The 19,513-nt window shown below is 37.5% G+C and overlaps 1 protein-coding gene and 1 pseudogene across 1 annotated transcript in view; one reads left to right on the forward strand and one right to left on the reverse strand.

Moving 5' to 3' along the window:
* The window catches only part of ZSWIM6 (zinc finger SWIM-type containing 6), a 172,313-nt gene that overhangs the window by 152,224 nt on the left and 576 nt on the right, over positions 1 to 19,513 (reverse strand). Inside the window, exon 2 of the mRNA XM_011377361.2 lies at positions 19,396 to 19,512. Within this exon, the coding sequence (XP_011375663.1) occupies positions 19,396 to 19,512 (117 nt within the window). The remainder of the gene's footprint in view (positions 1 to 19,395; position 19,513) is intronic.
* On the forward strand, positions 6,295 to 6,413 carry LOC111730380 (annotated as a pseudogene).

Here is a 19,513-nt window from a genome sequence, read left to right on the forward strand (position 1 = left end):
AAATGGTGATTGAAATAGTGCCTCTAACACCAAATAACCTCTGAGTGAGCCCCACAAAAAAGATGAACTGCTCCTTTACTTATCATAAAGTGAGTTTTCTTTTGCACATAAAACTCTTGCCATAAACACAAGTGTACTTGTGTGTATGTGCAAAAAGTAGTGAGATAATTACATACCTCGGGGCTTAAATACATCTGGTGTCACATCACACTTTAGGCATACAGTTATTTCATTTTGAACCATTCACTCTAGAGAGTAATTACTCATCCCATAACTTGGTCATAAAAAGCAGAGCTTACACTGTATTTCAGCAATTATTCAGCATAGCTGGATTTTTATATGGCACTTTTGTAAATCAGATAATCAAAACACACCGTAATAAGTGAAAGTGCTAAAATTATGACAAGTTATATAGACTTTCTAAGCTTTTAACTTGTGACAAGTCTACATAGTAAGCTGCAATTGCTGTAGACAGACCCACCTATGGAATAAAAGCTGAACCTACAGGCAGTTCGTCGATCCAAGAAGAGGGTCCAGGACGTTGAAAGCAGGAAAGAGGTCACAAAAAGGCAAATCTAATAGTCCACACCTCATAAGGAAGGACTGTGTCCTGACTTTATTGACTATTTCATATAAGCCAGTCAGATTGTACACCCTTACATTGCCTATTTCAAAATGAAAAAATAAAGGCCTTGGCATCTTAAACTAGTGGATTAAACGGCCTCCTGAAATGCTCCTTTACACAGTCTTATGGTTACACACAGGAGGGAATAAAGAGACAGGAAAGATCCTGGATGTTGCCCGGAAAGACACATCTAATCTTTCCTCACCTGCAAACAGAGGAGCTTCCTAAAAACAAAAAATGTAAAGAAAATGTTAAGGCTTGCTCTGAGAGTTAGATGGTTCTTTAGGCTATAATTTAGTAGTAAGAGAACATCCCTAGCACTTCAGCAAACTCCTAAACCTCTCCATCAATGGGGCTGCTGACAACAGTGCTGTGTGTACCTCAGCTGCCTCACAGAGCTTCTACTACACTAATCTTCTCTTTGAAGTATCTCTTACATACATTGCCCTCAAGTCTCCCACTAAAATCAAGGAACAGATGAAAGAGAAAATGGTAATTGTTTCAAGCCAAACTATTAAATGTCATCAAATGTTGTGAATCAAACTCTATTTTAAAAGCTCAGCAAAGAAAAAAGTCATATTCAACTAAGTATAGAATCACCTCTGAGAAACAAGAAAGTACTATGGATCACACATCCATTACTATTATCAGAGAGAAAAAGCTAAAACAGCACTTTCCAGAATCTGGGGAACCAGTGTCACAGACCAAGGTGGTCTCTGAAAGCTCTCCTTCATGTCCATGCAGGAAGTCAAGCTACCACTAGCAACAGTTAGAAAAGAAAGTGGTACAGTAAAAAGATCCCACTTGAGAACTAGAAGGCCTGGGTGCTCCTGAACAAGTGACTTAGCATGTCATGTCTCAGTTTCCTTAGCCACAGAATGAAGAGAATACCTTCATCCCAAAGTTGTTATGAGGGGTGAGATCATACTTGTAAAGCACAGAACTGGTACCTGAAAAGTTGGTAGATATTATGAGCTGCAACTATATAAAATAGTGAATACAAGTTTCAAATTAGAGTTGACCTCCAACTTCATCCCAAACAAAATACTGGAAAAAGTTCAAGTTCGTCCAAGATCACTTTAATGGAATAGAAATAACTTTATGTGGCAGACACTTAATTGATATTTCTTACATGCATCATTCTAGCCTGCTACTTTTGAGTTCAATTAACATGAGGAATCAAAGATTAACATGACAAAAGACTGAAAAAGAAAAGTTCAAGCATAGACAAAAATGAACAACGTAAGAAACAGAAAAAAAAAGTCACATAGACCAGCAGTGTGGCCTACAGTGACCCTGCACAAGAGCTCTGACCAAGCTCAGTGCTATACCCACCATGATGGAATACAACTACTCATCCAAAAGAACTGAGAAAAAGAGGAAAAGAGAAATGACCAACACAAGCACAAGTGGGCAAAATAGTCTCCTGTTCTAACTACACACCCTACCATCCTCTCCAAACCTCTGGCTGTTAAGTTCTTCCCAGGTAATACAAGACAAACTGAATTTCTCAGACCAAGTCATATAAACCCACATACAATATAATTTACCATGATAAAGGAGCTGCTCAAACTCTTCTAAAGAATATCCTTTAACAGCAGAGATGCATGAAAATGTACCTCTGGGGAATCTGGGAGTGGCCCAAAGCAGCCATAGACACAAAATTGGTCTGTTTTTCAAATGGACACATTCTTTGTGGGATAGGGAGTAGACGGAACCACTGAGAAAAGCAGTGCCTCTTCCTGGCGTGTTAGGAAAATATTTCCAAAGTAAAATAGCATATCCTTCACCCATTTATTCGACAAGTTTTTTCTGGGAGTCAAATATGTGCAGAGGGTGGTACCAGAAGATGTGGATAAAAAAATACATACACGCACATACACACACACATACAACCTAGAAGAAACAATCAAAACTCACACAGGAATCTATGATTGGAGTTACAAAGTAGAGAACTCTTTGCCAGATTTCTCTAAGCCAAGTTGATAATTAGGGCATGAACTAGGCAAAGAAGAACATTCCAAGCAGAAAAAAAAGAACATGGGCACAGGCTGCTAGCAGAGCAGCTTGGAGGCAGCTGAAGGGCAAGGGAGAGCAATGTGCAAGAGGCAGATGAGGGTCCGGCTGGACCACGCTAGGCTTTGCACACCCATGAATGACTTCAGCCCTCTGAGCAAAGGGGAAGCCGTTAAAGGTTCTGTAGAGAGAGAGAGTACGGGCATCATCATCCTGGCTGCAACATAGATTTTAAGAGCTGATCCCTGCCCGTCCAAAATTTATGAGCTGATTATTACTCTTAAAAATGCATGAAGTCTACTTTTACTCAGACATGTGTGCACATACATAGAAAAAGGGAATAAAAAATAAAAAGAAAACCTGTACAGTATATATTACAAGTACAGAAAAGCCATTAACAGGCCTTTCACTGGATAGCTAGTAAAGAATATGGGGTTAAGTGGTCAAGTCGCATCAGCACAGCTTTCAAGGGCAAGGAATTATGAGATCACCCAAAAACAGAACTGGAAAAAAAAAAAATACACAACCAAGATTTCAGGTCATAATAAGCTCTTAAAAATTTCACTTGAAACTATTTTTCTGAACATATTATTTGTAAATCTTTAAATCGGAAGAAAAGGGCTAGTCAACTCTTTTTATTGATTCAAGTCCCCAAAAGAAAGGACTATAGACCTTAGTATACAGTAATATGACTTGAGAAATTCAGAAAATGTATCTGAAACTGAGTGTTTTTATCTTTTCCCACCCTCTGCTTGCCCATAATAAATATCAAGGAAGCCTAGAAACAATACCCCAAGTGACTAGGTTAATTCATAAACTTTCCATTCTATTCATGAATACCATTGAACTGATCTTAGCTTTGCCCCTTTTCATTTTTGGGAGAATAATTCTAGAGTCCCTGGTGACGACAAAATTCATCAATCATTAGGGTCAAAAACAGGGAAGCATTAAGACATTAAGGCCATGACATACTTTGTTAAATAATCAATGTTCTGTTTAGTTACACTAGATCAGGCAACAATTATGATCATAATATTAAGAGATTAATATGTAGTGAAATTTAATGTTTTAACAGTAATGAGACAGATTTTTTGAAACAATGTTACCCTTCTCTGATTACAAAATCATTACATGATGATTGCAGGGATGTTTAGTTTTTACAGAAGTCTAAAAGAAATAATAATGGATAAAATTAGGTAAAACTGGAATACTGCATAACAACAATAGATTTCCCCTTTGTGTAACTATTTGAATTCAAATACTTTTAAGTATTCCCATGTGGGTCTCTTAACAGCCTCAGGATACAGGTGACAGAAGTATAAGTATTCCTATTTTATAAGGACTCAAGGAAGGCCGGAACCAGTAAGTGATCTAAGAGTACAGAGGTAGTAAAACGAGACCCAGCAAAGAGGATTTAAGCAAAGTTTACAAGGGAAAGTCTCCTGATGGGTCAGGCATTATCTCCAAGCTCATGACCACATGATTAGCAAATACTACTCACCGAAGTGGCTAACTGCTAGTACTCATCCAAGTGGCTAAGTAACTGCAAGTAGCTAAATTGAGTAGTATCTGTGAACATTAATCTAAGAAATGTGCAAATAGAATTCTATCACTAATAAAAACATATGCTAAAACACTATAATATTAAAAAGGAAAGGAAATTTAAAAAAAAGCACAAGCATGCATGCTTGTGGGAAGGGGAGGGAAGGAGGGAGGGGAAGAGAGGACATCATATTAAACCTATGAATACTGAGAAGCTTTAACTACTTCCTTTTGGTGTGTGAGAACCCAGACAGAAATCCTCTATTTCCTATCAGAAAGAGATTGAATGGAGCCAGCTGATGAAGACCAGAGATAAGCCAAAGGTCTCCTTTCAGTCCCAAACAACTCCTTTTTCCCTCCCTTCCTCTCTTCCTCTCACTATCTCCCTACACACAGGCTGGAGCACACACGTGCGCAAACAGGGTATAATTTTAAACTGATCTATTAATTGCCCTCTTCTTTTCTGAAAAATAAGATTTATGGCTAATGTAACCATACACTTTATCACTTGAACTGGAACACTTATAAAAGAGATGACTATTCATAATTATGTCTGCAAACAAGATTGACATAAAACAAGATTGACTAGGAAAATGAGAACAAGTGAGCACTCAACACCTGGATAAGCCATACCTCTCAAGAGGAAAGCACTGGGAGCAATGGTTAAATCACTGTTTAAAATACTGGTTGATGTATGCCATTTTATGAAAAACTGAGTCTTAAGCAAGGTCTACCACGAGAGAAAGTCATCGCATTCTGTAGACCAGTTTAACAAATCATTCCTATTAATCAGGCAATGTATTTTCACAATGTGCAAGATCTCGTGAAATATTTTGAAATTATATGTGCTTTGTAAGTCATCTGGAAAAAAAAGGTTTTAAAAAAACTAATTAATTTATTTTTGCAAGTTTCTTTAAAAAGTAAAACGTCAAATAAAAGGAAAAAGCAATCTCTTAATACTTCAAAGGCATTCATAATTCAAAGTTATTTACTTGGGTAACTAAAAAAGACGCTCGCTCTACACAAGAATGCCCAAATTATTTTCTTTTTAGAAGTTGGAATCATCTAATAAAAAAATTGTTTTCAGAACAGCTTTTTGGCTGATGCTGTTAGCAACTTAACTAGCTTAAAGAAAAAGTTCCCTCAAATAAAAAAAGTTAGAATGAACCTTAATATGGTATCTGTAGAGGTGTACTGATGGTAATAAATCTGTAGAGGTGTACTGATGATAATAAACCTGGTCCTAAAAACCAACCTGCCTACCTTGTGGTCATTCATATTCCTACCTCCTGAGAGACTTATAAAACTCAGATTCAGAAAATCAAACAGACATTGGAACTTGGAGCTATTGTTTTCAACTGAGAATTTCATACATGCACCCACAAAGACTTGCGTATAATCTATCATTCATTCAAGTGACATTTCAATGCCTACTATATACACACTGCACCGGTACTATTAATAGCTGGCTGTCTTGGATTTAAAGTTTGCCAGGACTTTTTTCAATCTAGCAAATTTGTTTTTCGATCCTAAAAGGGTCTTTGTATTTAAATACTCTTGTGATTCTATCCCCAAAACAAGACTAGACATATCTGCTAAATAATGGGAAACTCAAAATGACTCTGTAGCAGTGTATGGCAGAATATTTGTACATTTATTTGTTAGCACTTCATATTTTGAGTTGTTTTATAGCCGACTGTTGCTCCTTCAACAAAGTTGCTTAGAAATCTGCAATCCTGCAAAGGAGTTGATTTTCTGATTTCCCATAAGACGCTGTCCCTCATTTCCTCAAATTTTTACATTAACAATGAGTTCCACAGTTGTGTTCTCATTTAGAAAGAGCTATGAATCAAACAGCCCTATGTCAGTCTCTACAATAACCCCTTGCAGAATTTCAGGTCTATCTACTTTCACTGGAAGAAAACCAGATTATCTCACTGTACTTGATTTACTAGTACATCTTTTTTTAAAAACAGTATGATGGTTCTAGTTTTCTAAAGTAAGGCTTCTTGAAAGAGTCAAGAAATAGACTTTCCTAAACTTATTAAATAAAGCTTCTTGGAAGAGTTGGGTTCAAAAGCTCAATTCTAAACTATTAAAAAGGCAAACCAGTCTACGGCCATGCCACCCTGAACAAGCACAATCACATCTGATCTTGGAAGCTAAGCAGGGCTGGGCCTGGTTAGTACTTGGATGGGAGACCACCTAGGAAGACCAGGTGCCCTAGGCGTAAAATAATACAAAATATGGACTGTAAACTGACAACGTCTTTGCAATCTGTGAAGTCAAGCAAGGGTTGCCTCGCCTAAAAAATTTTAAAAAAAGAAAAAAAAAAGGCAAACCAAAAAGGCAAAAACTGGTTGTTCCACAATAGTAAAGGATGCAAACAGCAACTCAAGGAGAAAATTTTTAAAACTAGCCTTTTAGAAGTGCAATACCCCTAAGACCACAATAAGATGGACTGTTATTGTACAGTGAACTTTCAGACTACATTCTGAATTGTTACTATTATCAACAGGAAGACTGGAGGAGAGTGGGGGGATAAGTAAAAAATAAATTGTTACATAACATTAAACAAGCAACCTAATGAAATATAAGTTCCTGAACCAAAAGAGGGGGAGGAAAGGAATTCTCTCTAAATTTGAACTTGGCTACTTGAGTTTGTGCTTTTCTGAGTTTAACACACCATGACTTAGCCCGCTACTACCACCATTCCATCCCAAAACGCCAACACACACACAGAGATGTGCATGCGTGCATGCGTGCATGCGCGCGCACACACGCACACACGCACACACACACACACACACGGTTTAAAAAATACAAACCATATCACTGTGTCAAAAATAAATTTCATATAAGAGCACAGAAGTCTCATGATTTATCAAAATCAAAAGATAAGCCACCGCTAACCTATGAGCTGCTAATACCAATTCAGACCTAATACATACACTGAATTTTGAATAAACTCAGTCTCTGGCTCTTATAGTACCTTTTTTTTCTTTGAAAACATCAGAATTATAAATTCTGAAAATAAATTATGAAAAATAAGTGAAGCATGAAAAATCATGGATGAAAAATTACTGTTGAAACCATTTTTTTAATTTGTCCATTTTGCCACAAATTGTTAAAACGAAGTTGTTTTTTTTTTAATTTTTCCCCCCACTGCAATAGTCCTTTTTTAAAGTAAAAATGCAATGCCATCCAGGATTTTGGAATTTCCTGCTATTTATGAAACAGTTTAGTCAAAACATCTTTTTAATAAGTTGCTAAGAAAGACCCATGAAAACTGCAAAGAAATTGCTCCTACAAGTTCCAATAAGGAAGGTCATTTGAGCACTTTGCTTATAAAGACTAAACAACACTAGTCAAACTACCTTCTGGGCTTGGACTTTAATCAAGCTCGTTATGCTAGAGCTGACATCATTTACATAACTCACCTAAATAAAATCGAAATTACATTAAGGACCCAAAAGATAATCATTTACCTATTACCCATCCAGTAGGTTACAATGTTCTATGCATTATGTTAAATTTCATACAGGAGTGCGTGCACACACACCCCGATCTGTAGAAGCATACAGACATAGATCAATGGATCTATCTCCAAGCCTCTTTTGGAATACCTAACATAATCTCTAACTGCAGAAAGAGACCGTAAGCTAAGTTACTACACCGTAGTATAGTTCAATGTACTTGATACTCTATCCTTAAGATATTCTGATTATATTTCCTAATGAAATTTTTGTTTTCACCCTAGTAAGCAAATAAAACAGTCTTGGATCAGTAACAGCAAGCTTCCTAACTTGCTCTTATCCACAATGTAAACATCTCATTTTAAGATGTAAAAATTTAAATAAACTCTTAAAACATCTGCCTTCCCTAAACTACTAGACCAGCAACTCACCTTTCACTAATCCCAGTTGATATTCAATATTATATTAGTTTCAGGTATTACGGCATAGTGGTTACACATTTATATAACAAAGTGATCCCCCTGATAAGTCTAGTACCTAATATACAGTTATTATAATATTGACTATATTTCCTATGCTGTATTTCCCATGCTGTATTTGACAGCCCTGTGACTATTTTGTAAGTGCCGATTTCTACTTTCTAATCCCTTCACCTTTTTCACCCAGCCCCCCAAACCCTCTTCCATCTGGCAAGTACCAATTTGTTCTCTACATCTATGAGTTTGTTTTGTTTGTTCACTTATTTTGTTTTTTAGATTCCACACATAAGTAAAATCATATGTAATTTGTTTCTCTGACTTATTTCACTTAGCATAATACCCTCTAGCTTCATCTATGTTGTTGCAAATGGTTATGAAGGCATATATATACAGTGGAATATTACTCGGCCACTTTTTATGGCTGAGTAATATTCCACTGTATATATATATTATATATGCCTTCTTTATCCAATCATCTATTGATGGACACTTAGGTTATTTCTATATCTCGGCTATTGTAAATTATACTGCAAGGAACACAGGGGTGCATATATCTTTTCTAACTAGTGTTTTGTATTTCTTCAGATAAATACTCTGAAGTATGATTGCTGGGTCATATGGTATTTCTATTTTTAATTTTTTGAGGAATGTCCATCCTGCTTTCTATAGCGGCTGCAACAATTTGCAATCTCACCAACACTGCACAAGGGTTCCCTTTTCTCCACATCCTCATCAACACTTGTTTGTTGATTGTCTGATGACATTCTGACAGATGTGAACTGTTATCTCATTGTGGTTTTAATTTGCATTTCTCTGATTAGTGATGTTGAGCATCTTTTCATATCTATTGGCCATCTGTATGTCCTCTTTGGAGAAAAAACTGTTCAGGTCCTCTGCCCATTTTTTAATCAGAATTTTTTTGCCACCTTACGCCTTCTTATTTCACAAAAGTGAATTCAGCAGAATTCATCCAATAACTACCTTGAAGACCAAATGAAAAAAAATCAATTTGATTCTACTTCTCGTTATTTTGGCCAATTATTTTATGCTACCTTAAGAAAGGCATCAGATCAATGCACTAACCAAATGTTATCCTGCCACCAACAGATCTAAGTATGTTACACCACCACTCATTGAATAAGTGAATAACTACCATCCCTGTTTCTATTCATCTTCAGTGTAGTTTATGGTACACCAAAAATCATCCCTAACCTACCCTCAGCTTTTCTGAGTATCATTATGGAAGAAATATAAATACTGTTCTCACCAAAGTCTCTTCCAAAGATACAGATTCACATTGTGACATTCTTTTCACTGTTTTCCAAAATTATACAAGGACAAATACAACATATTTTTCATTTTGAACACAACTGACAATTGAGTCAGTCCTTAAATTCACATGTGTATCTAAAAGTTTGAAACTAAAAGTTTGCAAATACAATAATACTAGCTCTAGGATGTACAAAATCTAGACCCAGATACTGATTTCAATCAAAACCTAGCTGCTTAATAGTAAGCTTTTTTTTTCTTAAACATATTCCTACAGCACTAACCAAACCTAAACACATACAACTGTATTAGAAAAGGGAACATTAACAACTGTAGAAAAATCAGTACATGTGTTTTTTAAAATGTCTGATGACACCTATAATTATATAAACCAATTCAGACTCCACAACTTCGACAGCAATGGCAATTTTAAAAGATGCCTAAGGCATAGTAAATACATCTGGCAAATTTCACACCTCTTGGTGTCACCACAAAACCAAAATTATTGAGCTGGATATAAACCTGACCTGATAAGGCAATTCTTAAATCTTTCTCCCATCTAAAACAGTTATAGTAGTAAGACTACTATCGAAAATCATTCTTTTCTTTAAAAAAAGTACACGTCCCATTTTGAAAAAGTAAAGGTAAGACTATCACAGCACAGAATATGTCTGAGAATTAGTTAAGTTTGATAACTGAAAAGTTGGGTTTTTGACATTTGCCAGCAGTCCTACAACGTGGTGGCCCTGTGCCATCATGGCCTGGTGCCAGCCTGATGTAGAGCCAGGCTAAAAATAGCAGCCAAGCAGCAGCTGGAACACACAGGTCCTTGTGACCTCAGCTTTATTTCCCTAAATCAAGGGAGTCTGGAGAGAAAGGGACAACTGCAGGGAAAGAAAAGAATGGAATATATTCTCTTCATTGGTATTTCCTACCTCCTCCGATTTCTTGCCTTTTTTCCTACTACTCCCTCCTACTTCTCACTTCCCCTCACCTCATTCCCCTATGCCCAAGAAAGGAAGCAAGAGAGTAAGGGCAGTGAGTAAAGAAGGAAAACAGAAAAAGAAAGATAGGAAGAAACTGGAGTGCTGAGGCAGGTTGGACTCAGAGGCTCCCCCATCTCCTGCCCTCAAGTCTCACTCGATTCCATCATCATCACAAAGCAGCCGTTGGTCATTTCAGTCCTCAGCTTTACCATGGTCTAGAGAAAGTGTTAAGACAAAAATTACATCAGTGATAACTGAAGAAGAAAGGGAGAGCTAGTAGATGACGACCAGAGTACAAAATGCTAAGTGGTCAGGAAGCTTGAAGAATGATAAAAAACAAAGTCCTAAAGAAATAGGGTAAACATTTAAAAAAAAAAAAAAAAAGTCCTTACGTAAAACAGACACATTACAAACTTCTGGTATTTGAGTTTTAGGGATTTATTTTTTGACAAATATTTACAAAAATCATGACTATCTTCTTTGTAGAAATGAATTAATATAAAACAGTAGCAGGAGCAAAGGTTCAGTATAACCAAATATAGTACTGCCTTTCAACATCTTTGGGGCTTTACCAAGAAAGACCAACAGCGACACCAGAAGAGGCTCCAGGTTCTGCCCTTCACATAGAAATTAAAATTACCTATACTTCATGTGTAAAAATGCTCGTCACTGTCAGCAAATATTTAACAGGAACAAGGTGGCATATATATCATTCTAAATTTTACTGGTATAATTAAGTACAAAAATATAATCTTGTTTTTGTAGACTCATTCTACATGCTATCTTAAGCATATTTTCTGTATAATACCTTCTAACATTATGGAACTGACACCAATTAACAGTGAAAAATGCTTTAAGTAAACAGACTGTTAAATAAGGCAGGACCAGGCAGTGAGTCGCCTGAATTTTAAGCACTGTAATTCACTAAATGAGCTTCCAATTTATCTGATCAGCTTATTCAGTTAGTAGGAGTTTAAATGTACTGGCAGGTTCTATTGCATCCTTCCAATTAACATCCTTCCAGTAAACTATCTCTCAAAGAATTTAAATATTTTTACCAGCAACAAGAAATGGTGTAATTTTTAATCATATTTTAAAAGGGCCTTAAAATGAAATAATTTAAGTATACTTTGAGAAAGTACATTTGCTGCATATGTTACAATTAAATCTAGCCTACATGCTATTACTCTTTCAAAAGTTAAAAACGTCAAAATCACCCCATACAACCATCCTCCCAAAGATGAAATTCATTCACAAAAGGCATTTCTGAAAGTTTTTCAAGTCAAATTTTAAAAATACTCATTAAAAACCCATAGCTATGAATAAAATTTAAAATTCTGGCCACTGCGAATGACATTCTAGAAAGCAGCAAGAAAACTATAAACCTAAGGTTCATCTTTAATGACGATGCCTCATGGTAGTATTACTAGAGGGGCAGATACCAGCCAGAGAGGCTACAACTGGCTCCATAACTTCCCAGCCTGTGACCTTGGGCAAAATTTACCTGCACTTTTTTCCTAGGCTTCAGTTTCCTCATTTGTAAGATGAGAATAATAAAAGTACCTACTTCATAGGGCTGTTAATAAATATGAAGTGCTTAGAACAGTATCTCGCACATGGTTAGGCATGATGAAAATGTTAACTGCTATTATTACTATCAGTAAATGTTGTTGCAAAGTATTAGAAGGCTCACCATAAATCATGTTCAGCTCAGTGAAGAAAAGCCCCAAATTGGAGGCCTTCAAAAGTTAGGGAGGTTAAAGTTTTGAGGCCACATCAGTTATGTAAATGAAGTGTCTTAGAGTTATGTATGCATTTACTGGTGATGTGGAAGACACTGACAAAAACACCGAAAAATGTACAAAAACAGGTCAAATACAGACACTACTGGATATGTTTCCAAAAACACACTAAATTCAGAGCAATCAAATTTCTTACTGGGTATGAAATTGTTCTACATAAGCACTTTAAACATTCAGTAAATTCTTTATCACGCAAGTGTATATATACTTTCGTGTATAATTCACATAGCTGTAATATAGTTTCACACAGTTAGCAATCATAACCAACTCTTCCTGAACTTTAATCTCATTTTAGAACATCTCTACAATTTCCAAATGTCTACAGATGTTTTATACTACCACATACTTAGTATGCTAGAATCATTGCTTAACTGAAGTTATCAGAATGTGGCCTGAAACTAAAATGCTATCTAGAAATACTTTTGTAACATTCAAAAAAATGTTAACCAAATAATCTCTCCCACCAGTCTAGTCAATTTATATTCAAGAATATGCTTGTTCTAATTTCTGAGATTTTCCGAGATTTGCCAAATTTCCCAGCAAATTAAGAAGCAGTCGCGTGGTAGAAAAACAGATACAAAATTTAACTTTGCAGATTATTCAACATGTCTAGGCCTCAGTTTTCTCATTAGCAAAATGGGAGAAGCTGGAATTGATGTTATCTTTTCAACTCTAAAATCTCCATAGCTCTACAAGTAGATAATAACTATCATGCAAGAGTATTTTATAAAAACAGCTTCTCATCTTTAGCATATTTTAAGAAAAAATGGAACACTGCATCTGTACACAAAAGTCAGTGATATGAATATGCTTGGGGTGACAATACTCGAATGACATCTGGGTTCATTTGTCTCCTTTACTGCTCATTTGTAATTACCAAATTAATTACATATGCATAAACATAAATATATATATATATATATATGGTGAAACAGAACTAGTTATCGCTTAAGAGTTCCACAAATATAAAAGAGCATATACCCTTAACAACGAAGTTCCTTTACTATCAGCTGAAAGTCAATCTTTAAGTTTAAAAAGGAAAAGCAGGTTTTGCACTGAATTCTCTCCAAAGCTTGCCATTAGCTACCTTTTGTAGATGAAAAAATGAAAAGCAGCATCTTATTTTTAAAGAAATGAAAAATCATGTACGAAACAAATTCTGACCAAAACACAAGACACTGCAAGTAAAAACTGGAAAGATACTCAGTTTTTAAATAAATCTAATCAATCCACTTTATTTTTGAGGCTGGCTAGCTAGAGTCTTCTTTCAGGGGACAAGACTATATAACATTTTTCTCCAAATTATCATTTGAGACTGGTTTTTCAGAAGAGATGGAATCTTCCCATCCATTTAAAAGAAGAAACGGCTCATGTTTTCTAATTTACAGTAATCCCCCAAACATTTAGGCATGTCAAAAATTAATAAGCCAAGAAAATTAATTTTTTTGTTATGAGAAAGCACCATTCTTGAAACTGTATCATAGTTATCTGAAAAGTAAGTAAAAATGGTTTTGTAGGTTCCATGTAGTTTATTACCATTTAAAAAATAGTTGCCTATAATCTGCTTTGTTTCTAAGATGTTTACACTAACCTATAATCTGCTTTCTTTGCTAGAATATTTGTCCTGAACACAACTGTTGAAGGTCAATAGCAGTTCAAGTTTAATAACTGCTCTATAAAAATTTCTAACACCACGTGAGTTTATCATATGCATATGTAAGCTCAAAATAAATTCATTTTGCATCACTAAAGAAAATTTTCTAACACAAAAATGTAAAGCATATAAGCATGTGGAATTAGTGTAGATTAAATTGTGCAATTTTAAAAGGGACAGCTTTCTTATATAATATCTGTCATTCCTCCACTGCTATCCTGTTCACTGAACATACTACTAGCTGAAATCACACATTCTTAACTAAACTCTTAAATATAAGTCTGAGCAGAAAAGATATGCTGGTCTGCATCATTCCAAATAAAATATCTAGAGTTAGAATTGACAGCAACTGATTATCCACTGTGAAGAAAAAAGAGGCCCAGGATACACATCTTTAAAACTGGTGAAGCCACACTTAAGACAATAATCACTTGAATTATTCAATTAGTTGCAATAATTCTTCTATTAAAGGACATATTCTACAGACATCCCGATGTTTTTAAAAGGAAAGGCATCAAAGTCTCACATCTCCAAAAAGGATGAAATTCAATGCAGAGTCTAAATAAAACAATGGGGAGGGCTTTTCCTATTCAATCCGAGGGTGTACTCAGAATACAACTGTGTAGCAAGAAATTAAAGATTGAAGAAGAGTAGAAACGTTTGCTTAATCCAAATCAGTGATTCTACCTTCCAGTCCTGTAGAAATCTTTTGGCTACAGAAGGTATCCTGGCCTCCTGAATGCTTTAGATTTCCTCACTACACCATAACTAATCATGAGAGAACTAAGTATAACAAATTCCAAGATTCCACACCTTAAATTGAAAACTTAACTTCCCTCAGAACAGTGATGAGCACATATGAGGTACACACTTTTAAAAATCAATTCTAAGTAAATTACATCTCAAGCCACACCGAAAAAAATAAACATGCACCTAGTTTCAAAATTACTTCGTACTTTTTCATTAAACGAAAAGCAAAAAAAAAAAGTATATCTGATTCAAAATTGTTCTATATTATTACTTCAGTCTTGAAAATGCTTTTAATAAAATATATTATCCTCAATAAACACCGAATTCTGAAAGTAATTTAGAATCACATCTTTATATAGTAATCTCTAGTCTGTAAAGAAAACCAAAATAGTCAAAAGCCAATAAATTAACCTTAAATAAATGAGATGATAAAAATTTTTATCTATCTTAATTCTAATAATGATCACCTTTTACTGCCTTGCCACCCCTAAAACATGAAATTTTAAATTATGAATCTGAAAAGAATGTGTTTACACCAAAGTGCTAATAGAATTCTGGGCAATATTTTCTCCCAAAAGTAACCAGCCAAAAAAAGAAGCAACTCCTTTTAAAACTTATCTCCTTCTTTCTCGTACAAACCCTAGTTTTGTTTAGAGATCTCACTTTGAAAATGATTATTTAATCAAAATAGGAAACTGTGTGCTTCAGAACCCCTCCCCAAAAACTGAATGTACACCAGGTCTTCAGAAAGGGGGACACACAGACACCCCAACAAAAAAATAAATATAAACTAAAAACACAGAGATAATTCTTCTAAGATTTATTATAAAAATATATGCTTTTAGTTTTAAGAAAAATAAGGCATAAAATAAAAAGTAAAATTCTCCCCAAAACCTTGCCCATTCACTTGACTGCCCTTCTCCAAAGATATCCAGGCTCTTCAATGATTGCTTGTGTAGCCTTTCCAGACATTTTTATGCATCTATATATTCAAGTGCATCTTTTTTTTTGTTTTAAACAGAAATTGCAGCATACTATATGAATAATGGCTTCTTTTTAAACAAAATATTCTGGCCACCTTTTCTTGTGAGTATGTGTAAATCTACTTCACTTTTTTCATAGTTGCAGAGCTGTCGAGTTCTTCTTAACCAGTTCCTTTCTAATAGAATTGTAGATTTGATTCCAGCTTTTCAGTATTTCAAACCATACTGCAATGAGCACTGCTCACTATACAGAACATCTCTGTGCACTACTATCAATAGATCTATAGAATAAATTCCTAGAAATGATACAAAAATATTGTGCCAAGCAGCAGGGAAGCAGCACCTTCTCCTACCTCCTAAATCAATTTGGAGTACTGTCTACCCATCTTGTCAGTTTTTACCAATGTGACAGATAAAAATGGTATGTCATTTTTATGAAAGAGCAAAGATAAGTAAGTTCATTAATCATGTACATTTCATTGTGAAATGTGTTGCCCATTTTTCTACTGGATTAGTCATCTTTTTTCTTTTTTAACCAATTTTTAGGACGTCCCTGTCAGCCTTTGGTCAAACATGCTACAAATATTTTCCCCAGTTAGCTGTTTAACTTGGTTTATCATGTTTTCAGTCCTACACAAATTTTTAGATATTTTTATGCGATTACATGTATGTATTTTCCTTTATAATCAAATTTTAGGTCATGTAAGGTAAGCTCTTTCCCAGGCAAAATTTTGGGGAAATTTCATGTGACATCTAAATCATTAAATGGTGTTGATGATATTTACATACAAGCACCTTCAGCGATAGCTCCAATACATCATGATTTAACAAAAAGAAGCCAACTATGCTTCTCTGAGACCTCCTATGATGAACTGATGGAGAGCTCTGCTTACAATTACTACACCAAAAGTTTAATTTTTTTCCTTTGACTTTCTCTTCTTAAAAATGTAGGAGTTGAAAAATAACTAGCAAGTATGTTTAATTTCTGGGAACTCTCAAGTTTCTGTCCCTCAAACATTAAATAATCTTCAACAGCGTAAATATAAAATAAAGTCCAACAACTAGATTTTCCCTATTGTAGCTATAATTTAGTCATTTCTACAAAAGTCAGTGAATACTCCCTGTACAAACAAACTTGTAATTTTGCAATACCAGAAAATTACTTATGGTGCTATCGACACAGTACTCTGTTCTTTTCCATTCCTGGTTGTGAAGGAAAAAAAGAGTTCTACCTCAAATCACAAAATTATAAAATAAGCCTATTGAATTTGTATGCCAATTCAAACCACCACTTACAGCTAAATTAGATGGTTAATCTAGCCACTCTGCGTTCTCCATCAAGAAAAAAAATCCTAGTCACAAATTTTCTATCTCACAGTGTCAGCTGCCAGGCATTTAACAGCCTTCCATCTCTAAGCTGACTGGCACAACAAGTAATACAACTTGGAAGTTAAGGAAATTGGCAGAACTCAGGGGGTGGGAGGGAATATTTTCCACAATTTCTGGAGTACTTGTTTAGCACAAATGCAAGTGTTTCCAAAGTGGTGGTCAACTCTTCAAAACTGTAAGAGAAGGATCATACTATTTCACGTGAACAAACTCCAACTCCATTCAGTGGTCTCCTTCCCTTTTGGGAACTATTCAAAAAGTTACTATTTTCTTTTACAACTCACCCAGGCCTCCTCACTGATGAAAGCAGGCAAAGCCCACGCTGTGTGTCTGTCTCCTAGAGAAGATTGCATCTTTTATTTATCGCTCCTTGGCTTTATTTTCACAGTGAATTCCTGGCTTAAATGCAATCAGCCAAGAAACCCTCCCTATGTGCTCCCCTGTCATTCCTCATTGCTTACAAGCAGAATCAAGCACCGAAAAAAAAAAAAAAAGAAAAGAAAGAAAGAAAAAAAACACACACACAACTCAACATTGCCAGCCAAGCCATAAAAATTCGCAAACTCTAGTCTGTTACACTGAGAACCCATAGCTATACTTCAATCCGTTTCAACCCAGCAGGAAACAAGGGGTGGGGGGTGGGGGGGAGCATAACTTTAAAGAATGTTAATTAGATTTTTTAAAAAGGGTGGGTGGACTGCCTCAAAAGTTGAACCCTCAAGAAAGAAGGAAAGGGTGCGGAACCTAGAAAAGGCAACACTAGAGGCTGCCTTTGGAAATAAATGACCATGCAGAAAATCACGTTTGCAGATTGCATTAGAATTCAAGTTAACCAGACAGGATTAAAACAAATCTGAATTCTCTCTTGGGGCCCTTATCCAGCCCCCCAGCAGACTCCCAAAGATAAGAATAAAAGGAATTGACTACGTGAAGAAAAGATTAAAAACAGAGACAGTGATGCTTCCAACCTTCTCCCCATTCATTAGATACCCTGTTCACTACAATGTGAAGTACACAGCAACATGGGAGGGGGTAGAAAATATGCCGTTTGCAATCAAGAGAAAAATATGAGAGAGAGTTTCACTATAGCATTGTTCTTTTCAGTCAGCTCAAACATCCCCATCGCTATGACTGAAAAAGATATCTGGCCAGGAAAAAAAAAAAAACGGGGGGAGGAAGCTTTTAAACTCGGTATTTGAGAAAACTCTCATGATCTATCAGAGAAAGGGCTGTGCAGCTTTAAATCACAAGTCCTTCTCTCGCCTTTGTCAAATATCTTCTACTTTACAAGCCCTGAAAAGAAATAAAGAGACTCTTTTGTTTGGTTTCCCCTATTCGGAGGGTGACAGAAAACTGAAAGGGGCACAAATAAACCTAAAAATGAGAACAAAGTACGGGGTCGTGCCCAGCTACCAGGCGGCCGCGCCGGGAGGGACGCGGGAGCGGTCGCACAGCCCCTCGGCCTGGCGCTCCTACAGCCGCCCGCTGCGAGCTCGCACCCAGCACGACCACCGGGCCATCCAGAGCAAACCAAACTCAGCGACAGGAGCAGGAGCCTCCAGGCACCGCCGCGGCCCCACAGAAAAAGGAAGCGCGAGATGTTCCTTCCCGGGCTCGTGTCCTTTAATTCGGGGCTTCCTGGGGAGAAGTGGTCCCGCAGGAGAGGTCCAGCCGGCCACCCCCTCCCTACTGGGCTGCTCCGAGACAGGGGAGGCGCAGAGGGGAAAAAGACATTTAAATCCCCAGGCGGCCGGTGGAGCTCGTCTGGGCCAGACCAGACGCCGCAGCGACCCGGGAGCCCCACGGCCGCCAGCCCGTCGAAGCCATAAGAGGAGCAGCCGCCAAGTGGCATTAAAATGTATACCCCTCCCCTTAAATCGAAGGGGCGGGGAGGGGTAAAAAGAGAAAGAAAGAGGAGCGAGCGACAGACAAGGGGAGAGAGGAGGGAGAGCGCAGAGTGCGCCGGGCCGCCGGCTCGGCTCCGGCCGGCATTGTCTGTGCGGCCCGCGCCCCCTCCCCCGCCCCGCACGGCCCCACCACACACACCCTTCGCAGAAGCCCGGCCGTCCGCCCGCGCCTTTGTCCACATCCGCCCCCCAAAAGAGACGAGCAGCCCTCAGGATGTACTCCCGGGAAAAAGGCCGAAGAACGGAGCGAGTCTAGAGCACCCGACACCCACCCGGCCAACCCCGCCGCGGGGCGCGTCCTGCTGATTCATTTCCCACTCGCGCTGGCCCGTCCGGGGAGACGGGGGGCGGGGAGGAAATGGGCGCTCCGCTCGGGACGACCATCCCGGCCAGTGAGGGCACCGGGCGGGGGTGCGGACTCGCGCCGGGTTGAGGGGCCACCTGGAGGGGAGGGGGCGGGCGCCTCCCTAGGAACTGGCGGACAGACAGACGGCCCCGCAGCTGCCCCGTGACTCACCGACTTGCAGGACGTTGTCAACGCAGCCGCTCTCCAGCAGCCCGATGCCCCGGCGGAAAGGCAGCCGTGTCTCGTCGCCGCCGTCCGCCGCCCCAACGGCCCCCACCGACGGGGCCCC

This window comes from Pteropus vampyrus, unplaced genomic scaffold (assembly GCF_000151845.1).
Source record: "Pteropus vampyrus isolate Shadow unplaced genomic scaffold, Pvam_2.0 Scaffold310, whole genome shotgun sequence".
NCBI classification, from domain to species: domain Eukaryota; kingdom Metazoa; phylum Chordata; class Mammalia; order Chiroptera; family Pteropodidae; genus Pteropus; species Pteropus vampyrus.